Consider the following 17,129-nt stretch of genomic DNA (forward strand, 5'->3'; position numbering starts at 1 on the left):
CCCCAGCCGGACAGGCTGGCGTCCGTGGTGACCACAGTCCAATATGGAAGGAGAGACTTGCCCTGGCGGAATGCCAATGAGCGAAGCCCCATAGAAGAGCAGTCTTTCTGTTGTGACTCAACCGAATCATAGAATCCAACGACTTTGGATCTTTGTTCCATTTGACCAGAATTTCCCTCTGTAATGACCTGGTGTATAACTGAGCAAATGGAACCGCCTCGACAATCAGGCCTAGGACTCTCATGCAAGTCCACAGAGAGGACAGGTTGCTGGACAACAACAAACTAATCGCCCCCTGCAACTTCTGCAGCTTGTCCAGGGGAAGAAAAACCTTCACTGAAGCGGAATCCAGAGTCAGACCCAGATAGACCAGCATTAAGGATGGTACTAGGGCTGATTTTGCGAAATTGATGACCCAACCAAACTCTTGCAGAGTCCTTACAGTGATTGCAAAATCCCCCAACAGAGATGAATGAGAATCTGCTCTTAACAGGAGATTGTCCTCCAACATAGAAGTCCCTGGGAGCAGAGGTGAGACCAAAGGGTAACGCTAAAAAAATCGAAAGTGCTCCTCCCCCCGAAGAAAACGCTGGTGTCCAGCATAGATAGGGATGTGTAGATATGCGTCCTTGATATCAATAGAGGCCAACAGGTCTCCCTTATGTAGGGAAGCCACCACAGTGTGAATAGACCCCATTCAAAACTTCTGTACCCACACCCCACATAAAGTGGTTCAGAGCTTTGAGATTCAGGATTGGACGCACTTTGCCACCCTTCCTGAGCACAGCAAAACCCTAAAAACTTTCCCGAGAGGGAACCGCCACAATCACTCCATGTGAAAACAGATCTTGCATCGCCTTTCGTAGGTCCGTTAACTGATCTGGAGATAGGCGGAGATTGGAGGGGGAAGAACCTTTCCGATGGTCGGGACCTGAATTCGATCTTGTAACCTGATCGGATCAGTTTGTGAACCCATTTTTCCTGAATCAAGAAAGTCCATAGTTCCAGAAATAAGCAAAGATGTTCCCCCCACCCCAGAAACGGGTGAGGGCGTCCCTTCCTGCAGACGAGGGTTTTCCTGCAGATCCGGATTGGCCTGTTTTCCGCTTACCCGACCATGTCTTCTTGGGACCCCCAGAAGACCTGAATGGCTTAGCTCCTTTCTCCTGCAACCACTTCATGCGGGTACAGAAGTTTTGAATGGAGTCTATTCGCACGGTGGTGGCGTCCCTACATACCAGTGGCACCAGGTGGGCACCACTCCAAACAGACTACCTCTCTCCCTGGGGTGGGGGTGGTGACGGCCAGGGAGTACACTGCGACTCAGGGCGTTTACCTCCGGCACCCAAGCATCTAAGATGCAAGTTGTCCAAGTGTCAAGAAGGTTAATAAATGTCCACATGAAAAGTGGGGGTGTATCTTCATGCAGAGGAAGCCTTGTCTGAGGATTTGGCATGCTTTGCACCCCAGACCTTGCAGATGAACTGGGAGCCAATCTTGGGCAGTTCTGGATGTGGAGTTCAAGGGAGTGGAGAAATTAAAGGTACATTTTCTTAACAGATAAGGAGGGAGAAGACCCAATCTATTCCAAAGGCTTCTTCCGCTTTTGCCACCAGTAGCATTCTTTGCTACAAAGGCCATGTGGACCAGACCCTTTTAGAGGAGGGTTCCACAGCCCAGGAATTTGGCCAAAGTGTGCTAGGCATGTGTATTGACATGAGATCCATGCAAAATATCAGCTGCAAACTGTCATAACTGAAGTTCAAAGCTACAGCCATTTGTTTTCACAGCAGTAGAAACCCTTTTAAGGAATTTTACCTGTCAGCCATGGTATGGCAAAATAAAGTTACAGCCAAGAGGGGTGAAGAGAAGGACCCACAAGTTAAAAAAAACAGCGCTCTTGAAATGGTTTCCAACTGCTTATCGGTTGTTTTCTTAAGGACAGGTACATCCACTCGTATCCACAATGGGGATAGCCCACTCCTCTCCAAAAACAAGGCTAATAAGCATTTAAGGGGAGCAAAGAGCCTGTTAGAGTCTTTCCAATATCTGTAGAAAAAAAATTGATTGGAAGACCATTACAGCCTTAGGCTCTAAAAGACCCAGGACTGGAAAAAAAAAAAAAAAACATACTGGTAGAGACAACAGAGTGATCCTCTAGTTTTAGAGTGGTGCTCTAAGACCCAGGACTGTAAAAATAAAATACACTGGTAGAAACAACAGAGTGATCCTTTAGTTTTAGAGTGGTGCACGCAACATCAAAAAAGTTGAAAAGGTTTCTTAATTTTGTAGTAATTGCAGAATCAGACAAAGTCTCTATGACTGATGGTTGAGCAACCACTAAGGCCACAAGCAAATCAGATACAGGTTCTACGGGGAAAGGCACACAAGCACATTCGTGGCTTCTGTGGTCAGGTCAGAGGACAGCAAATAACTGGGTGATTTGGACCATTAAAGCCTAGTACACATGGGCTGAATGTCAGGCAGCATTGGTGTTGAATAGAAACCGGCCGACATTTGGCTCATGTGCTCTGCAGTCGAAGGGGCACAACTGGAAAAGGTCTGCCAATCGGCTCCCAATCAGCAATCTCAGCCAATGGTTGACAGGGCTGACCAGAGTGTTCTGGCTAGAATAGACTTTAGGACCAGAGAGTGATAGGAATCTAGACTGCAGATGTCAGCAGCATCAGTACATTCTGCAAGCATCTCCAGGGCCATTAGAAGAGTGTGAGCTGGGGGTACATGTTACAGTGGGACTGTCCCCCTCCATGTCCAAAACTAGACATGTTGCAACTGTATGGCAGTAGGGTAATTTAAAGTGGAAGGAAAGCCAAACACTTACATGCTCCCTCTGCAATCATTCATGTAAACCAAAGTCATCCTTATGCTGCATTTTTCCAAAATCGTCAAGTTTTACATTTTTGTAGTACCATCTACTGTCTGTCACTTGACGCATTGCCTGATGCATTCAATTCTACTTTCTAATTCTGACAGTTGTTTCTAAATCCCAAATTTAGCAATCCAATTAATGGATATGAAAGTTTATTCATTTTTTGTATGAAACAAAAGGCAAATTTTAAATTTTGACTGGAAATCCAATTTAAAGCTTAGGGTACAAGGAAAGGGCTTAGGTACTCCCGAGCCTCAAAAAGGGTTGGATGACAAGAGGGGACCAAAGTCACGGTTGGCAGGCAGCAGGAACAGACTAAGTACTGGTATTCCATGTTGTGGTTTAAAAGCAGGAGCAGCAATGGGGAGATGCTTCCACCTCCATGTATAACCAGAAGATGCAAACTACAAAATATAACTTTCAGTTCCTTTAGTAGGCTATGGCCACACGTTTGCTTCAAGTTAGCTCATCTGCAGTTATTGATTACACATTTTACAGCTCTGAAAACCTCAAACTCTATTAAATGGTACCAGTCTTTTATTTGTCATTACAGACCTAGAGCAGATGATGCGTAAAGCAGTGGTGGGTGTTTTGGAAGTGTGGACATGACTGACAGCAATCGGATTGTAATCTGCATCAGAAGCGTGCAACATAAACTGACAACCTGGCTCCTTGTCATCTATTGATGTGAAGTATGTAGGGCATCGCCAAAAACATGTCTAATTTAGGGATCATCATGGAAAATTTGCTTCACAATCATCCTGAGGCATGAACAGGATAGAAAAAAAATATGTAAGGCTGTCAGGAGTCCTGAAGGTGCAAAAATGGGCATAGGAGTTCTCCCAGAACCAGCAAAGCCACAAAATACACTTTCGTAGCTAAATCATTACATCTTATACAGATAATCAATTACTCTGCTGTTCTTTTCTAAGCCAAGATTTTACTGGGTGGCTGGATTTTACCATATATCCCCAGCTTTAATCTGCTTGGAGGGCTTTCATGCTAAACCTAAAACACTATTTTACAGGGAAAAATATGAAGAAATGAATCCTAAAAAAATCTACAGCATGAAATACTTTCTTGTATGAGAATCTTGAAGTGGAAAATTGGAAGGCTGATTAAAGGCGCATCTAATTTTGTATATATATACTAATTAGAACTAAATACATAGGAAGGATTATTAGGCCACAAACTGCCTGTGTACTTCAGCCAGCTTAGGCAATTTACCAGTGTACAAATGATCTGAGCTGCACTGGAAGATAGATCTAAGAACCCAACTATCCTATGATACTCTGCCTAGCTTATATACACTAAGATAATTAATTAGTCTTTTCTTTATTTTGTCCTTTTTTTTTAAGCAAATATTTTTAAAGGCAAATGTTTTTTGCAGTTCTTAGAAAAATCAATACTATTTTTGGAAGTGTTTTGTTAAATACAAATGTGATCAGAATAAAGTAAACATTTAAGTTGAAAAATTGTTGTGTGTCTCTGGGGTAGTAATTAGTACTAAATTAAGATAACCTGGTACCTACATCCCAATTATAAATCTAGATCAAGGACTAGAAAGGTCCTACCACATGGTGGTTTAGTTTGAGGGCTTTTTAGGCGGACTTTAATGGTACATATTCACCAGATAAACAACAAATTCTTAAAAAGTTGTACATTTTATTGCATTTCTTGACATACAAAAAAAAAATGAAAAAAATCAGCAAAAAAAAAAAGACAATCATACAGACATTCCATATAGAAATTTTTTTCTTTAAAAACATAGTATGCTCATTTGCTAGTATTACTCCTCAGTTGATCTGCCAAAATGGCTAGAATAATCAACAGTAGCCCTGGGCATGTGCCAAAAATGACCCACTAATTCATGACATTTTGGCCATAGTGGGCTGAGAGAGGGTATGAATTTAGAAATCTGTAGTGCATTTAGAAATTAAGATTTTCCCTCACTACACGCATTAGAACTGGACTGCTGTTTTTTCCTATAACGTCTGTCAGGACAGCACATGAGAGAACACAGCTTCTCCTCCTCATACAAGAAACACACACCCACTTCAAGCTATAAATTAAAGGCTTCTCACCACAGCCCCAGTTATTGTGTTTCCCCCGGCCAGGTAGGAACACAGGAACTATGGGTATTCACGCTCACTCCATGAGAGCTCTGGCATCTGCATGGGCAGCGAAGGCTGGTGCCACCCCAGAACAAATTTGTAGAGCAGCAACGAGGTTAAGCATGTTCATGTTTATGCGCCACTATAGACTAAATTTATTGTCAGCTGGGGAGCAGGCCTTCAGTAGGAAGGTCTTGCAAGCTGTGGTCCCACCCTAAGGGGGTAAATTCTCATTTATCCTCATTTGCTGTACTGAAAGTGGTTTTTAGAAAATTCAAGTTAGACTTAATCGTAACTTGTTTTCTAGTAGCCTTTCATGGCAGCAATAATTGCCTGCCCTGATATTGGTTATGCTGTTGTGCTTATGTTTTTCAGATGGGTCGGAGGTACTCTTCGACATATGAGGGCTGTGGGGAGAGGCCTCCAATTTCAAGTTTGAACTGTGTGTGTTCTCTCACGTGCTGTCCTGAAAGACTACTAGAAAACAAGTTACCAGTAAGGGCTCATGTACACAGGGCAGCTGAAACCCTTTTCTGAATGCTGGAAACTTGACAGCTGGAAATCAACAGTGAAAAACGTCTGTTTTACAGCTTTTACATACCACGTTTTTGCGTGTTTAGCAGCGGTTATGAGAATTTTAGGTTTATAATAACTTTAAAGATAACCTTAGGAGAGTTTCCCAAAGGCCCACAATGCATGAAAAACAGGTAAATTATCTTTCTCTTACGTCCTCTGACAGTCATTTACATAGACACACCTGTAGGGAGCTGTCCCTTAGGCCCAATACCCCCCTGCTATCAGCCTTCCCAACTCAGTTTGGTAGCAAGCAGTGAAAGTCCATAAAACCCCAAAAGAGGGGCGGCGACTGTCAGAGGACTCAGAGAAAGGAATTTTACGGTAAGATTTTACAAAAATTCCAGCCATTCTGTGAGAGCTGAGAGAGCAGTGTGCTTGTAGATAGCTCTCTTATATTTTGTTTTTTTCACAATGGATCTCATCATGAGCATGTGTTAGGAAATGCACCTGATGTTGCTGTGGCTCCGAAGACGTAGGAATATGCATGAGAGGACCTGAGTTTGTCGATACTGGACTCATCCATTGATGCAGGCAACAGCATGTGGTGAAATTTGTGTTTTTAAAACATTTTTATATGTTTCAAAAAGCATCAGAAGTTTTTTCCCCTTTAAAAAGCTTATAAAGTCAAACGCACATAAACGCAGTTTACCGTGGTTACAAGCATTTGGCATTTGAAATGCCGGTAAACTACAGTCCCGAATGCAATTTTTCTGCTTTCAAAAAAAATGCCTGTAACCTTAATTGCCTCTAAACTACTTTAAACGACTTGAGTGTACATGTACACTTAGAAGAACATAGTTCAGGGGCTGTTAAAAAAAAAATCGCCCAACTGCTCTTAAACTTCAGTTTAGCAGCTGTAGTGTACATGAGGCCTATGTCTAACTTGAATTTTTTTTTTCCCTGAAAATGTCATTCCTATGTTTATTCTTTACAAGGATGTGCTTCAAGTTCTGTTCATAAATTGGCTTCTACCATTCTGCCTTTACCAACCCTGTAACACCTACTATGTGGTCTGTAAATTTATTGTTGCTGTCAATGAAGCATTGGGACACGCTGGTGGCTGTACTGTTCAAGAACGCACAGGTTACCCACAGTAGTCACTCAAAACCTTTGCTGCCCTGTAAAGAGGGGAAACTAGAAGTGATCTCAACTACAAAGCCTTGGAATTCAAAGAAAATAAATGGATTTCTCAACATAACCAGGGTGGCCTCAGATAAGTTGTAAATCTGCATGCACTAAAATAGACTACTTTTTCCCTTCGAACTGTAAAAATATATTAAAAACTTAAATGATCTACTAAAAATCAACTAGTGGAAAATGGTCAGCCTCTTAGCATCCCACTGCTTACAATCAGGAATGATCAAATCTAGGCTAGAACTACAGTGTGTAATGGTCCAATACTACCCCAAAGGACAGATATGCAACTACACAACTTTCTTTCCACTCGTACTCTCTAACCTCTCTTCTCTAAAATTCCAACACAATTTGAAACTCTATGACCTAAAGCTTCAGAAGTGAGAAAAACAACTTCCATTAACATATGCTTTGCTACAATCATCTATAAATACTCAAACTGTACATTTTAGAAGTAAATGGGAAAATGCTTTGGGAAGAGAATTTACTGACACACAATGGAAAAAAGCTTGCATACGCACACACAAAGGCTCTATCAGCACTAAATTAAAGGGAACTTTCTATAAGTTACTTACCCACTGGTATGCCACTCCAGATAGATTGCATGTTTGGTATCCAAACTCTAGTAACATTTGCTGGAGATGCAAAGATGAAACTGGCACTTTGCTACACATATGGTGGCATTGCCCCCTGACCACCAGTTATTGGGACAAAATATGCGATCTCATCCAAAGAGTCGGATACCTGATTTGATGTAGCTACATGCCTACTACACATGTCTGCACAACCTATTCACCGTTGCAAACATTCACTAGTCATACACCTACTCAATGCAAAAAATATTAAGATCTTGGAAGACCACCCACACCCCCACGGTCAAAGAATGGCTCACAGAAGTTAATATTAGCCATTCAATGGAAGAAACCATTGCAATGGCTAATGATCGATTAAACCAATATCAAAAAACCTAGAAGGCTTGGCATATCTTTGTTTATTCTGATGAATATAATCGCTTGATGGGCACTTGAAAATAATTTAACCGTTTCCCAGTTCAAAGTTCTTTGACTTTCTTACTGGTATAAAACCATGTTCAGATGTGTTTACAGATGTCTGTAAACCCTATTTTTTCTTCCTTTCAAAAAACAGAACTGAAGCAAAAACGGATGTCAGTGGTGTCATCCGCAGACATCCGTATTTACATAGACATGCATTATGTCAGTTTTTCATCCGCAAACGGATGGGATGAAAAACGGACATACGGACCGGATGACACAAGTGTCATCCGTGTCTGTTACAAAAAAAAAAAAAGGACCTGATCGGGCAAAAAAAAAAGGAACGCCTGTGTGAAAGAGCCCTAACTACACTTTCTCTACTTTAATACCTCATTGACTCTATATTTTCATGTTCGACACCTTTTGTACTTTGTGCATTTATAAAAGTGTATCCAATAAATATGGGATAAATCCAATAAAAAAAAAATCAACTAATGATATAGTAAGGCTGATGATCTACCTCAACATGACCATTGCTTCAGGAAGGCATAAGCATTACCGACTTACATGAGAGACAGCATAGTAGAATCACTGACTCCCATGGATCGATGGAATCGCTTTGATGCAGCCTGTCCATTCCAACTCTTTAGATTAAGAATCTAATTTCTTTCTATATATGAAAGGTGCATTTCATTACATTTTTTTTTTGTGGTGACTGACAACACACAGGCAAAAGATCTTAGACTACAATACTATGAGTACGAATTTCATATAGTCTAGACTAGCAAGAAAGAAAGAATACTTACCATACTTGAATCAATGACTTGTCCTTGTCCTGATTTACTGCGTTCAAATAGAGACATGACAATGCCCAATGCACATATGTAGCTTCCACCTGCAAAGTCTGCCAGGAGATTGAGGGGGAAAGATGGTGCCTCGTGTTTCTTTCCGAGTTTCGACAATAAACCTATAAGGATGTAGGAAATAGCATTTTACACAAATTAACTGAGATAAGAATCTTAGGACAGATTATTCGATAGACAGTAACATGTCCATTTTAAATAGAATAACATGGCAATTTTATTAATATTGGAATACTTTTAAAGAGGATTATTCCTTTCAAAACTGACAACTCCATTTGGTTGGACATCCCATCTCCTGCAAACTTTCTAAAAGTACTGGTAGCCCCGGTGAGAAACACCTCTGCTGTGGAGTGACTCATTTGAATACATACGAGATCAAGTCCTATTGTGTAATTGAAAAAGCTCCTTCAAATGAACACTGTGTCTTTGACTTGAGCTGCACAATCTGAACCTAATAACATTGGTGGAGCGCCTGGAGGGGACTCTATCCTCATCTCTACAGAAGGCTCTTCACTGTGGAATACATGGAGAGGGACATAAGAATGTACAACCCCTAGTAATGCTAATTTCTTTTACTAGGCTAGATTGCAAAAAATATCTCAAACTACAAAATGTAGATAAGATAAATGGATTCATAAATTCTCCAGATTACATAACATCTGAGTGATGTAACTATGATTCAGTTATTATTTTATATCCCAGATTTATATAGCACGGTATATTACACATCACATAATACATTCCCATCAATGCATGACTCTAAAAGAGCCCCCTAACTATTGCCCTTGGATATACAGGGGGTATAGAAAGTAACCACCCCCTTTAAAATAATCAAATTTGGTTGCTTTGCAGCCTGCAATGAAGACAGATACCATTTTTATTTTATCCAGCTGTATGTGTGCAACTTGAGATCCAAGTTAAAGATACAACAACATGTCAGAAATAAAACTTAAAAAGTCAAAAACAGAATTACGGAGTTGGAAAAAGGATCACCCCCTTGTGTCAGTATTTTGTTGCTTTAACCACTTCTGGACCGGAAGATTTTTCCCCTTAATGACAAAGGTCATTTTTTGCGATTCGGCACTGTGTTACTTTAACGGACAATTGCGCAGTCATGCAACGCTGTACCCAAATAAAATTGATGTCCTTTTTTCCCCACAAATAGAGCTTTCTTTTTCTTGTATTTGATCACCTGTGCGATTTTTATTTTTTGCGCTATAAACAAAAAAAAAAAAAACAAAAAAAAGAAGAGCGGCTATTCTGAAAAAAAAAAACAATATTTTTTACTTTCTGCTATATAACATTCCCAATAAAAAAAAAAATAAATAAAAATAATTTTTTTTTCATAATTTTAGGCCAATTTGTATTCTGCTAAAATTTTTGGTAAAAAATCCCAATAAGCGTATTTTGATTGGTTTGCGCACAAGTTATCGCGTCTACAAACTAGGGGAAAGAGTTATGCCATTTACATTTATCTATTTTTTTACTAGTAATGGAGGCGATCAGCGATTTTTAGCGGGACTGTGACATTGCGGCGGACAGATCGGTCCCCTAACTGACATTTTTGATACTTTCGGGGGTACCAGTGACATTACTACAGTAATCAGTGCTACAAATATGCACTGTTCCTGTAATAATGACAGTGGCAGGGAAGGGGTTAACACCAGGGGCGATCAAAGGGTTAAGTGTGACCCTAGGGGGTGCTTTCTAACAGTGTGGGGAATTGACTCACTGGAAGTAGGAGGAACACAGGATCCCTGTGTTCACCTCTATCAGAACAGTGGACTGCCTTTCTTACATCGGCAGACCGCCGTTCTGTCTCCAAGGGGAACAACCACGGGTGGCCGGCAGGCATCGTGTCCGCCGGACCCGCTGATTAGCTCCCCTGTTACCAATCGGCGTGTAAAACTTCGGAGGCTGGTCGGCAAGTGGTTAAAGCGTAACTCCACTTTTGTTGAGAGAAAAAAACATTCCCCTCTGGGTGATCTCTGTACATTGCAGGGATTTTAACAAACTTTGTTGCAGATTCCTACCTTTTGTTATACTGAAGAAATCATTGTTTGTTCCTCTGTGCTGAGTGGGTGAAATGGGAGTGGTTTCATAATTATCTATCAGCTGTGGCAGCTGCAGGGCTCTAATGAGGAAATCTGCTGGGCCTGCATCCCTTTAGATGTGTTCCTATTGGGAGTATCTCACCAAAAATGAAACTTTTGTTGCAGGGGATGCCAGAAATCTGACTTGTATCTTAGTGTAGACTTCTGGGAAAATTGGTGAGCCAATCACACAAGCAGGAAATTATGTTTCTGGGGTGTGGTCAGTATACATTCTGTGTACAGAACAGCTCCAGGCAGCCATATTGCATTGCATTTTCAGAAAATTACAACAGCTACAGATTGAAAAGGAAAGGTAATTTTTAATAACATTCAATTACAATATGATTTGTGTCACAATTGTATATTCTATATTGTTTTATCTTTATTTGCTATTTGTTTTCCCCACAAAAGTGGAGTTACTCTTTAAAGCTGGTTTTACATCTGTGACAGCATCAGCGTGTGTCCTGTTCATTTGCATTTGACAAGCACAACAGCTGAGCAGGGATGCTCTCCTCACCCAATGAGAGCTAGAGGTACGAGGAAAGAGGCAAGTTTTGGGGCAGTATGGCTACTATTGATTCAACTTCCTGTAGGAAAAATCAAATTAGACTTGAAGGTACTGATCTGGTGGCAGATGAACGGAGGAAATACATAAAATGTACAAAAGCCAACAGAGCAGTACTTTCAATCAAATCCTAACTTACAAAAAGAGTTACTAAATAAAGCCCTTCCATAAATCAGGGAAAATCAATATACAAGTGAAAATAGACAGTTCCTTCAAAACTCCAATATTCCATTACTACGCTCCATATATTCTGTTACAGTAAGCAATAAAGACTCTTAATTTTTACAAACTATGGGACAAGTATAGATTAGAATAATAGTATAGACCAGCCTTTCTCAGCCTTTTTAACACAGAGGAATCCTTGAAATAAATTTCTGGTCTCGGGGAACCGCTGCTAAAAATTAAAAATCTACAGCTCATGGCACATTAGTGTGACAGTCAGTGGGAAGAATGCTCCTTACTTCTATGGTCTAATTCATTAGCTGCAAGTACTCCATTGCAAGTACAACATTTTAAGTACAGTGAAGAGATATTGCGGGAGATAGTCAGGAGGTAGGCTGGAAGGTGGAAAAAATAATAAAAAAAAAAAGGTAAGATTTGTTTGACTTAAATTTACAAATTTTCTTATATTTTTTTTTTTTTTCTCTCTCCTCTTTAAAATGGCAGACTTGGTTCAGTGCAGGAATTGTTTTGCATTTATTTCATGTTCCACTCTTTGGAGATTCGGATGCTGTCAGATCTGTAGACAATTCTCCTTACTGCAGCAGGAAATTGAATTTTTGAAATTAGAGATATTTAAATTATCTGTTAAACAAACTCCAGCTGGGACTGCTGCAATGCCACTGCCACAGAGGACCCCCAGAAATGGCAGATGGGTTACTGTAGGTTCTGGAAGACTTAGAGTGGTGGATAGAAGACATGTCCCACAGTCGGTGGTTCTCCAAAATTCATTTGCAGCACTCTCAGAATGTAAGGACAACATGGATATGGACTCAAGCACAGAGGGTGAGAAACCATCGACTCCTATGTCTAATGTATGCAAGACTGCAGCCAAGGACAAAAAAGATAAAGTGAAGTCTCAAAGGAAGCAGCTGTTGCTGGGTGATTCAATCATAAGAAGTGTGGAGCTTAAGGAAAATGGTTTTGTGAGATGTCTCCCTGGTGCTACTGCTAGACGAGATAGAAGACGTATTATTAATATTGTTAAGCAAGCAAAGCAGGAAGGGGACGTGGATGTTCTTGTCCATCTAGGGACAAATGACCTGGCTTGCAATGAAGTGTCAGAGGTAAAAAAATCTTTTATCACACTTGGAAATGACATACAGGATTTTGCATCCACCATTTCATTTTCTGAAGTTCTGCCTGTGCATAATGTTCAGAATGATAGGCAGAGGCGCATAAAGGAGTTCAACATATGGCTTAGTAAATGGTGTCAAGAGCAAGGATTTGGCTTTGTTTCTCATGATAGCTCTACTTGGAATAGAAAGGAACTGTACAAAAAAGATGGTTTGCATCTTTCTCTCAAAGGAACAAATGTACTTAGTGAACAACTCCAAGAATTTGCGAAAGAGTATTTAAACTAGGAAGGGGGGGCAAAAGAGTGGAATTACAAGAGTCCAATTGCCCCCCGAAACAATGCCAGAACAGGTCAGAAGCACAGAGGTTAAGAAATGATAAGCTCAGAGTCCTGTCTACAAATGCTCGCAGTTTAGGTAAAAAAATCAATGAACTTGGGTCAATTATGGCATCTGAGAATGTAGATTTAGTGGCTGTTACGGAGACATGGTTTAATGAAAGAAATGACTGGGACATAACCATACCAGGGTACTCTTTATACAGAAGAGACAGAGAAGGCAAGAAAGGAGGAGGAGTGGCCCTGTATGTGAAAGATAGCATTAAATCTAACCTAATACAAGTTGGTGAGGCCAACATAGAGTCAGTTTGGGTTACGTTGCAGTTTGCTAATCATGCAGTAACTCGTGTAGGTGTGATATATTGACCACCTGGTCAAGTCAAAGAACTAGATGATCTACTAGTTGAAGAAATAGCTAAAATGACAATGAAAGGAGAAGTTATCATTATGGGAGATTTCAATCTTCCAGATATAAACTGGAAAACCAAAATAGCAAGTTCTACCAGGAGTACAGATATTCTAAACTCCCTACTGGGGTTGTCTCTGCAACAAGTGGTTGAGGAGCCAACCCAGAGGGAGGCCATTTTGGATCTGGTATTCACAAATGGGGATTCGGTATATGATGTCATTGTAGGCGAAACCTTGGGATCCAGTGATCACCAGTCAGTGTGGTTTAATATAAGAACTGTGAAAGAGTCACACCACACAAAAACAAAAGTTTTAGATTTTAGAAAAACAGACTTTTCAAAAAATTTCAAAAAGAAGAAAGAGTCTGGGGCAGAAAGCCCCAGCACAGGAAAAGCCAGCCACTCCTGACAAGCTAGACATTAAAACTGAGATATGGTTGCAGGAAGTAGGAGGGTATTGACTGAGGGGACCACCCCTTGAGGGTGGGATATGTTAAAAGCTTTAATGTTAACATATTCTGTTGCCTAGCTACTCCTTCGGAGCAAAGTCTAATACCCCATATGTGACGAATATGAAGAGGCGGCGACTGTCGGAGGACGTAAGAGAAACAGACTTTTCAAAAATGAAATTAGTCATAAATGAGTCCTTGTCAGACTGGTACGGATTACATGGAGTCCAGGAGAAATGGGACTACTTAAAAGGTGCATTATTGAAGGCAACAGAAAATTGCATTAGACTTGTCAGTAAAAGCAAAAAAAGGAAGAGACCACTGTGGTACTCAGCAGAAGTGGCCCAAATCATTAAAAATAAAAAGCTAGCATTTTGTAATTATAAAAAGACCCAGAGCAATGAAGATAAGGAAATCTACAAGATTAGGCAGAAAGAGGCCAAGCAAGTTATAAGAACTTCTAAAGCGCAGGCAGAAGAAAAACTAGCTCAGTCTATGAAAAAGGGGGATAAGACATTCTTCAGATATATAAATGAAAAAAGGAAATTAAAACAAGGAATAACTAAATTAAAAACAAAGGACGGAAGGTATGTAGAAGAGAATAAAGGGCTAGCCGACTGCCTTAATGAATACTTCTGTTCAGTTTTTACAGAAGAAAAAGGAGAAGGACCTCCACTTGAAAGGATGACTAATGAATCGTTTGATGCATGTGTCTTTACAGAGGAAGACGTTCTAAGATTGCTGTCTAAAGTGAAGACAAATAAGTCACAGGGTCCTGATGGGATACACCCAAAATTATTAAAAGAGCTTAGTGGTGAGCTGGCAAAACCATTAACAGATTTATTTAACCAATCATTAGTAACAGGAGTCGTCCCGGAAGATTGGAAATTGGCAAATGTCGTGCCCATTCACAAGAAAGGTAGTAGGGAGGAATCGAGCAACTATAGACCAGTGAGTCTGACATCAATAGTAGGCAAATTAATGGAAACCCTATTAAAGGATAGGATTGTGGAACATCTTAAATCCCATGGATTGCAAGATGAAAAACAACATGGGTTTACTTCAGGGAGATCATGTCAAACAAATCTTATAGATTTTTTTGACTGGGTGACTAAAATAATAGACGGTGGAGGTGCAGTAGACATTGCATATCTAGATTTTAGTAAGGCTTTTGACACTGTCCCACATAGAAGACTTATCAATAAACTGCAGTCATTGAGCATGGACTCCCATATTGTTGAGTGGATTAGGCAGTGGCTGAGTGACAGACAACAGAGGGTTGTAGTCAATGGAGAACATTCAGAACAAGGTCATGTTACCAGTGGGGTACCTCAGGGATCTGTACTGGGACCAATTTTGTTTAATATCTTCATAAGTGATATTGCAAAAGGCCTCGATGGTAAGGTTTGTCTTTTTGCTGATGACACAAAGATATGCAACAGGGTTGATGTTCCTGGAGGGAAACGCCCAAGGGCAGAATATAGAATATTTGACACAGTCCTGACCTCAGTATCTGAGGAAAGGGATTTAGGAGTAATTATTTCAGAAGACTTAAAGGTGGGAAGACAATGTAATAGAGCAGCACGAAATGCCAGCAGAATGCTTGGATGTATAGGGAGAGGTATAAGCAGTAGAAAGTAGGGATGCACCGAATAATCGGCGGCCGAACATTATTCGGCCGAAAATAGAAAAAATAGCACTTTCGGTGTTCGGCCGAATAAGTCAAAAGGCCGAATAATTTTGTGCCGAATAATAGGGCTGAACGATAGTCGATATGATATTGACTATCGTTCTGTGGCCGTAGGCGATATTCATATCGCCGAGGTCACGATATTTACAGGGGGAAGGGACTCGGAGGAGGACAGGAGGACTCACAGACTTCCGTGTTAGGCAGGGGAAGCCGGGACACTTCAGCGGTGAGCATACATACATTACTCACTCGTGCACTGCAGCCCGCCCCACACATTCAGTGAGTCTTACTCTCCTCCCTAGTTTTTTCAATGGCACATTCAGGAAGCCAATCACGCCGTGAGTAGCGGCACAGCGGAACCAATCACGCGTGCCTGCACACCTGATTGGTTCCGCTGTGCCGCTACTCACGGCGTGATTGGCTTCCTGAATGTGCCATTGAAAAAACTAGGGAGGAAAGTAAGACTCACTGAATGTGTGGGGCGGGCTGCAGTGCACGAGTGAGTAATGTATGTATGCGGCTGTGCTCCTTTCCAGGCTACTACTAGTCCACCTCCAGCCTCCTACTACTACCACTATGAGAGACTGTCTGTCACTGTATAATCTGATCGAGTCCACACTGACACTGACTGACTGTCACTGAGTAATTGATGTTACCACATTAACCCTGACCTGCCCAGTGCCCTGTATCTGCAATTAAAATTTACAAGGCAAAGGCTGCCTGCATGCTTCCTGATTTCCATTCCCAGCATCCTTCCCAATCCCTACAGTGTCACTAACATTAACCCAATGGTACAAGGCTGCAGTGTGCACTGAATCCCATTCCCTACAGTAACATTTAGGGAGAGAGAGAGAGACATGAGAGGACAAGAGAGAGAGAGAGGACAAGAGAGAGAGAGAGAGAGACATGAGAGGACAAGAGAGAGTGAGAGGACAAGAGAGAGAGAGAGAGACACGAGAGGACAAGAGAGAGGACAAAAAATTGGCAAAATAAATGGAAAAAATGCAAAACACCGCGTTCGGTATTCGGCCTTCGGCCTTCGGCCAAACATTTTATTATTATTCGGCTTCGGCTTTGGCCAAGAATTTCATTTCGGTGCATCCCTAGTAGAAAGAGAGAAGTGCTTATGCCGCTGTACAGAACACTGGTGAGACCTCACTTGGAGTATTGTGCGCAGTACTGGAGGCCATATCTCCAGAAGGATATAGATACTCTAGAGAGAGTTCAGAGAAGAGCTACTAAACTAGTACATGGATTGCAGGAAAAAACTTACCAGGTAAGGTTAAAGGACCTTAACATGTATAGCTTGGAAGAAAGAAGAGACAGAGGGGATATGATAGAAACTTTTAAATACATAAAGGGAATCAACTCGGTAAAGGAGGAGAGCATATTTAAAAGAAGAAAAACTACCACAAGAGGACACAGTTTTAAATTAGAGGGGCAAAGGTTTAAAAGTAATATGAGGAAGTATTACTTTACTGAGAGAGTAGTGGATGCATGGAATAACCTTCCTGCAGAAGTGGTAGCTGCAAATACAGTGAAGGAGTTTAAGCATGCATGGGATAGGCATAAGGCTATCCTTCATATAAGATAGGGCCAGGGACTATTCATAGGATTCAGATATATTGGGCAGACTAGATGGGCCAAATGGTTCTTATCTGCCGACACATTCTATGTTTCTATGTTTCTATCATTGGAAAGAATTACCCCCTTACAGATAGCT

General features: G+C 40.9%; 1 protein-coding gene across 1 annotated transcript in view; it reads right to left on the reverse strand.

The window, feature by feature from the left end:
• AMACR (alpha-methylacyl-CoA racemase) overlaps window positions 1-17,129 on the reverse strand; it is a 107,948-nt gene that overhangs the window by 61,215 nt on the left and 29,604 nt on the right. Inside the window, exon 3 of the mRNA XM_082253529.1 lies at window positions 8,513-8,673. Coding sequence (XP_082109655.1) covers window positions 8,513-8,673 — 161 coding nt within the window. The remainder of the gene's footprint in view (window positions 1-8,512; window positions 8,674-17,129) is intronic.

The sequence above is a fragment of the Pelophylax lessonae genome (assembly GCF_965119305.1).
Source record: "Pelophylax lessonae genome assembly, chromosome: 1".
Classification (NCBI taxonomy): domain Eukaryota; kingdom Metazoa; phylum Chordata; class Amphibia; order Anura; family Ranidae; genus Pelophylax; species Pelophylax lessonae.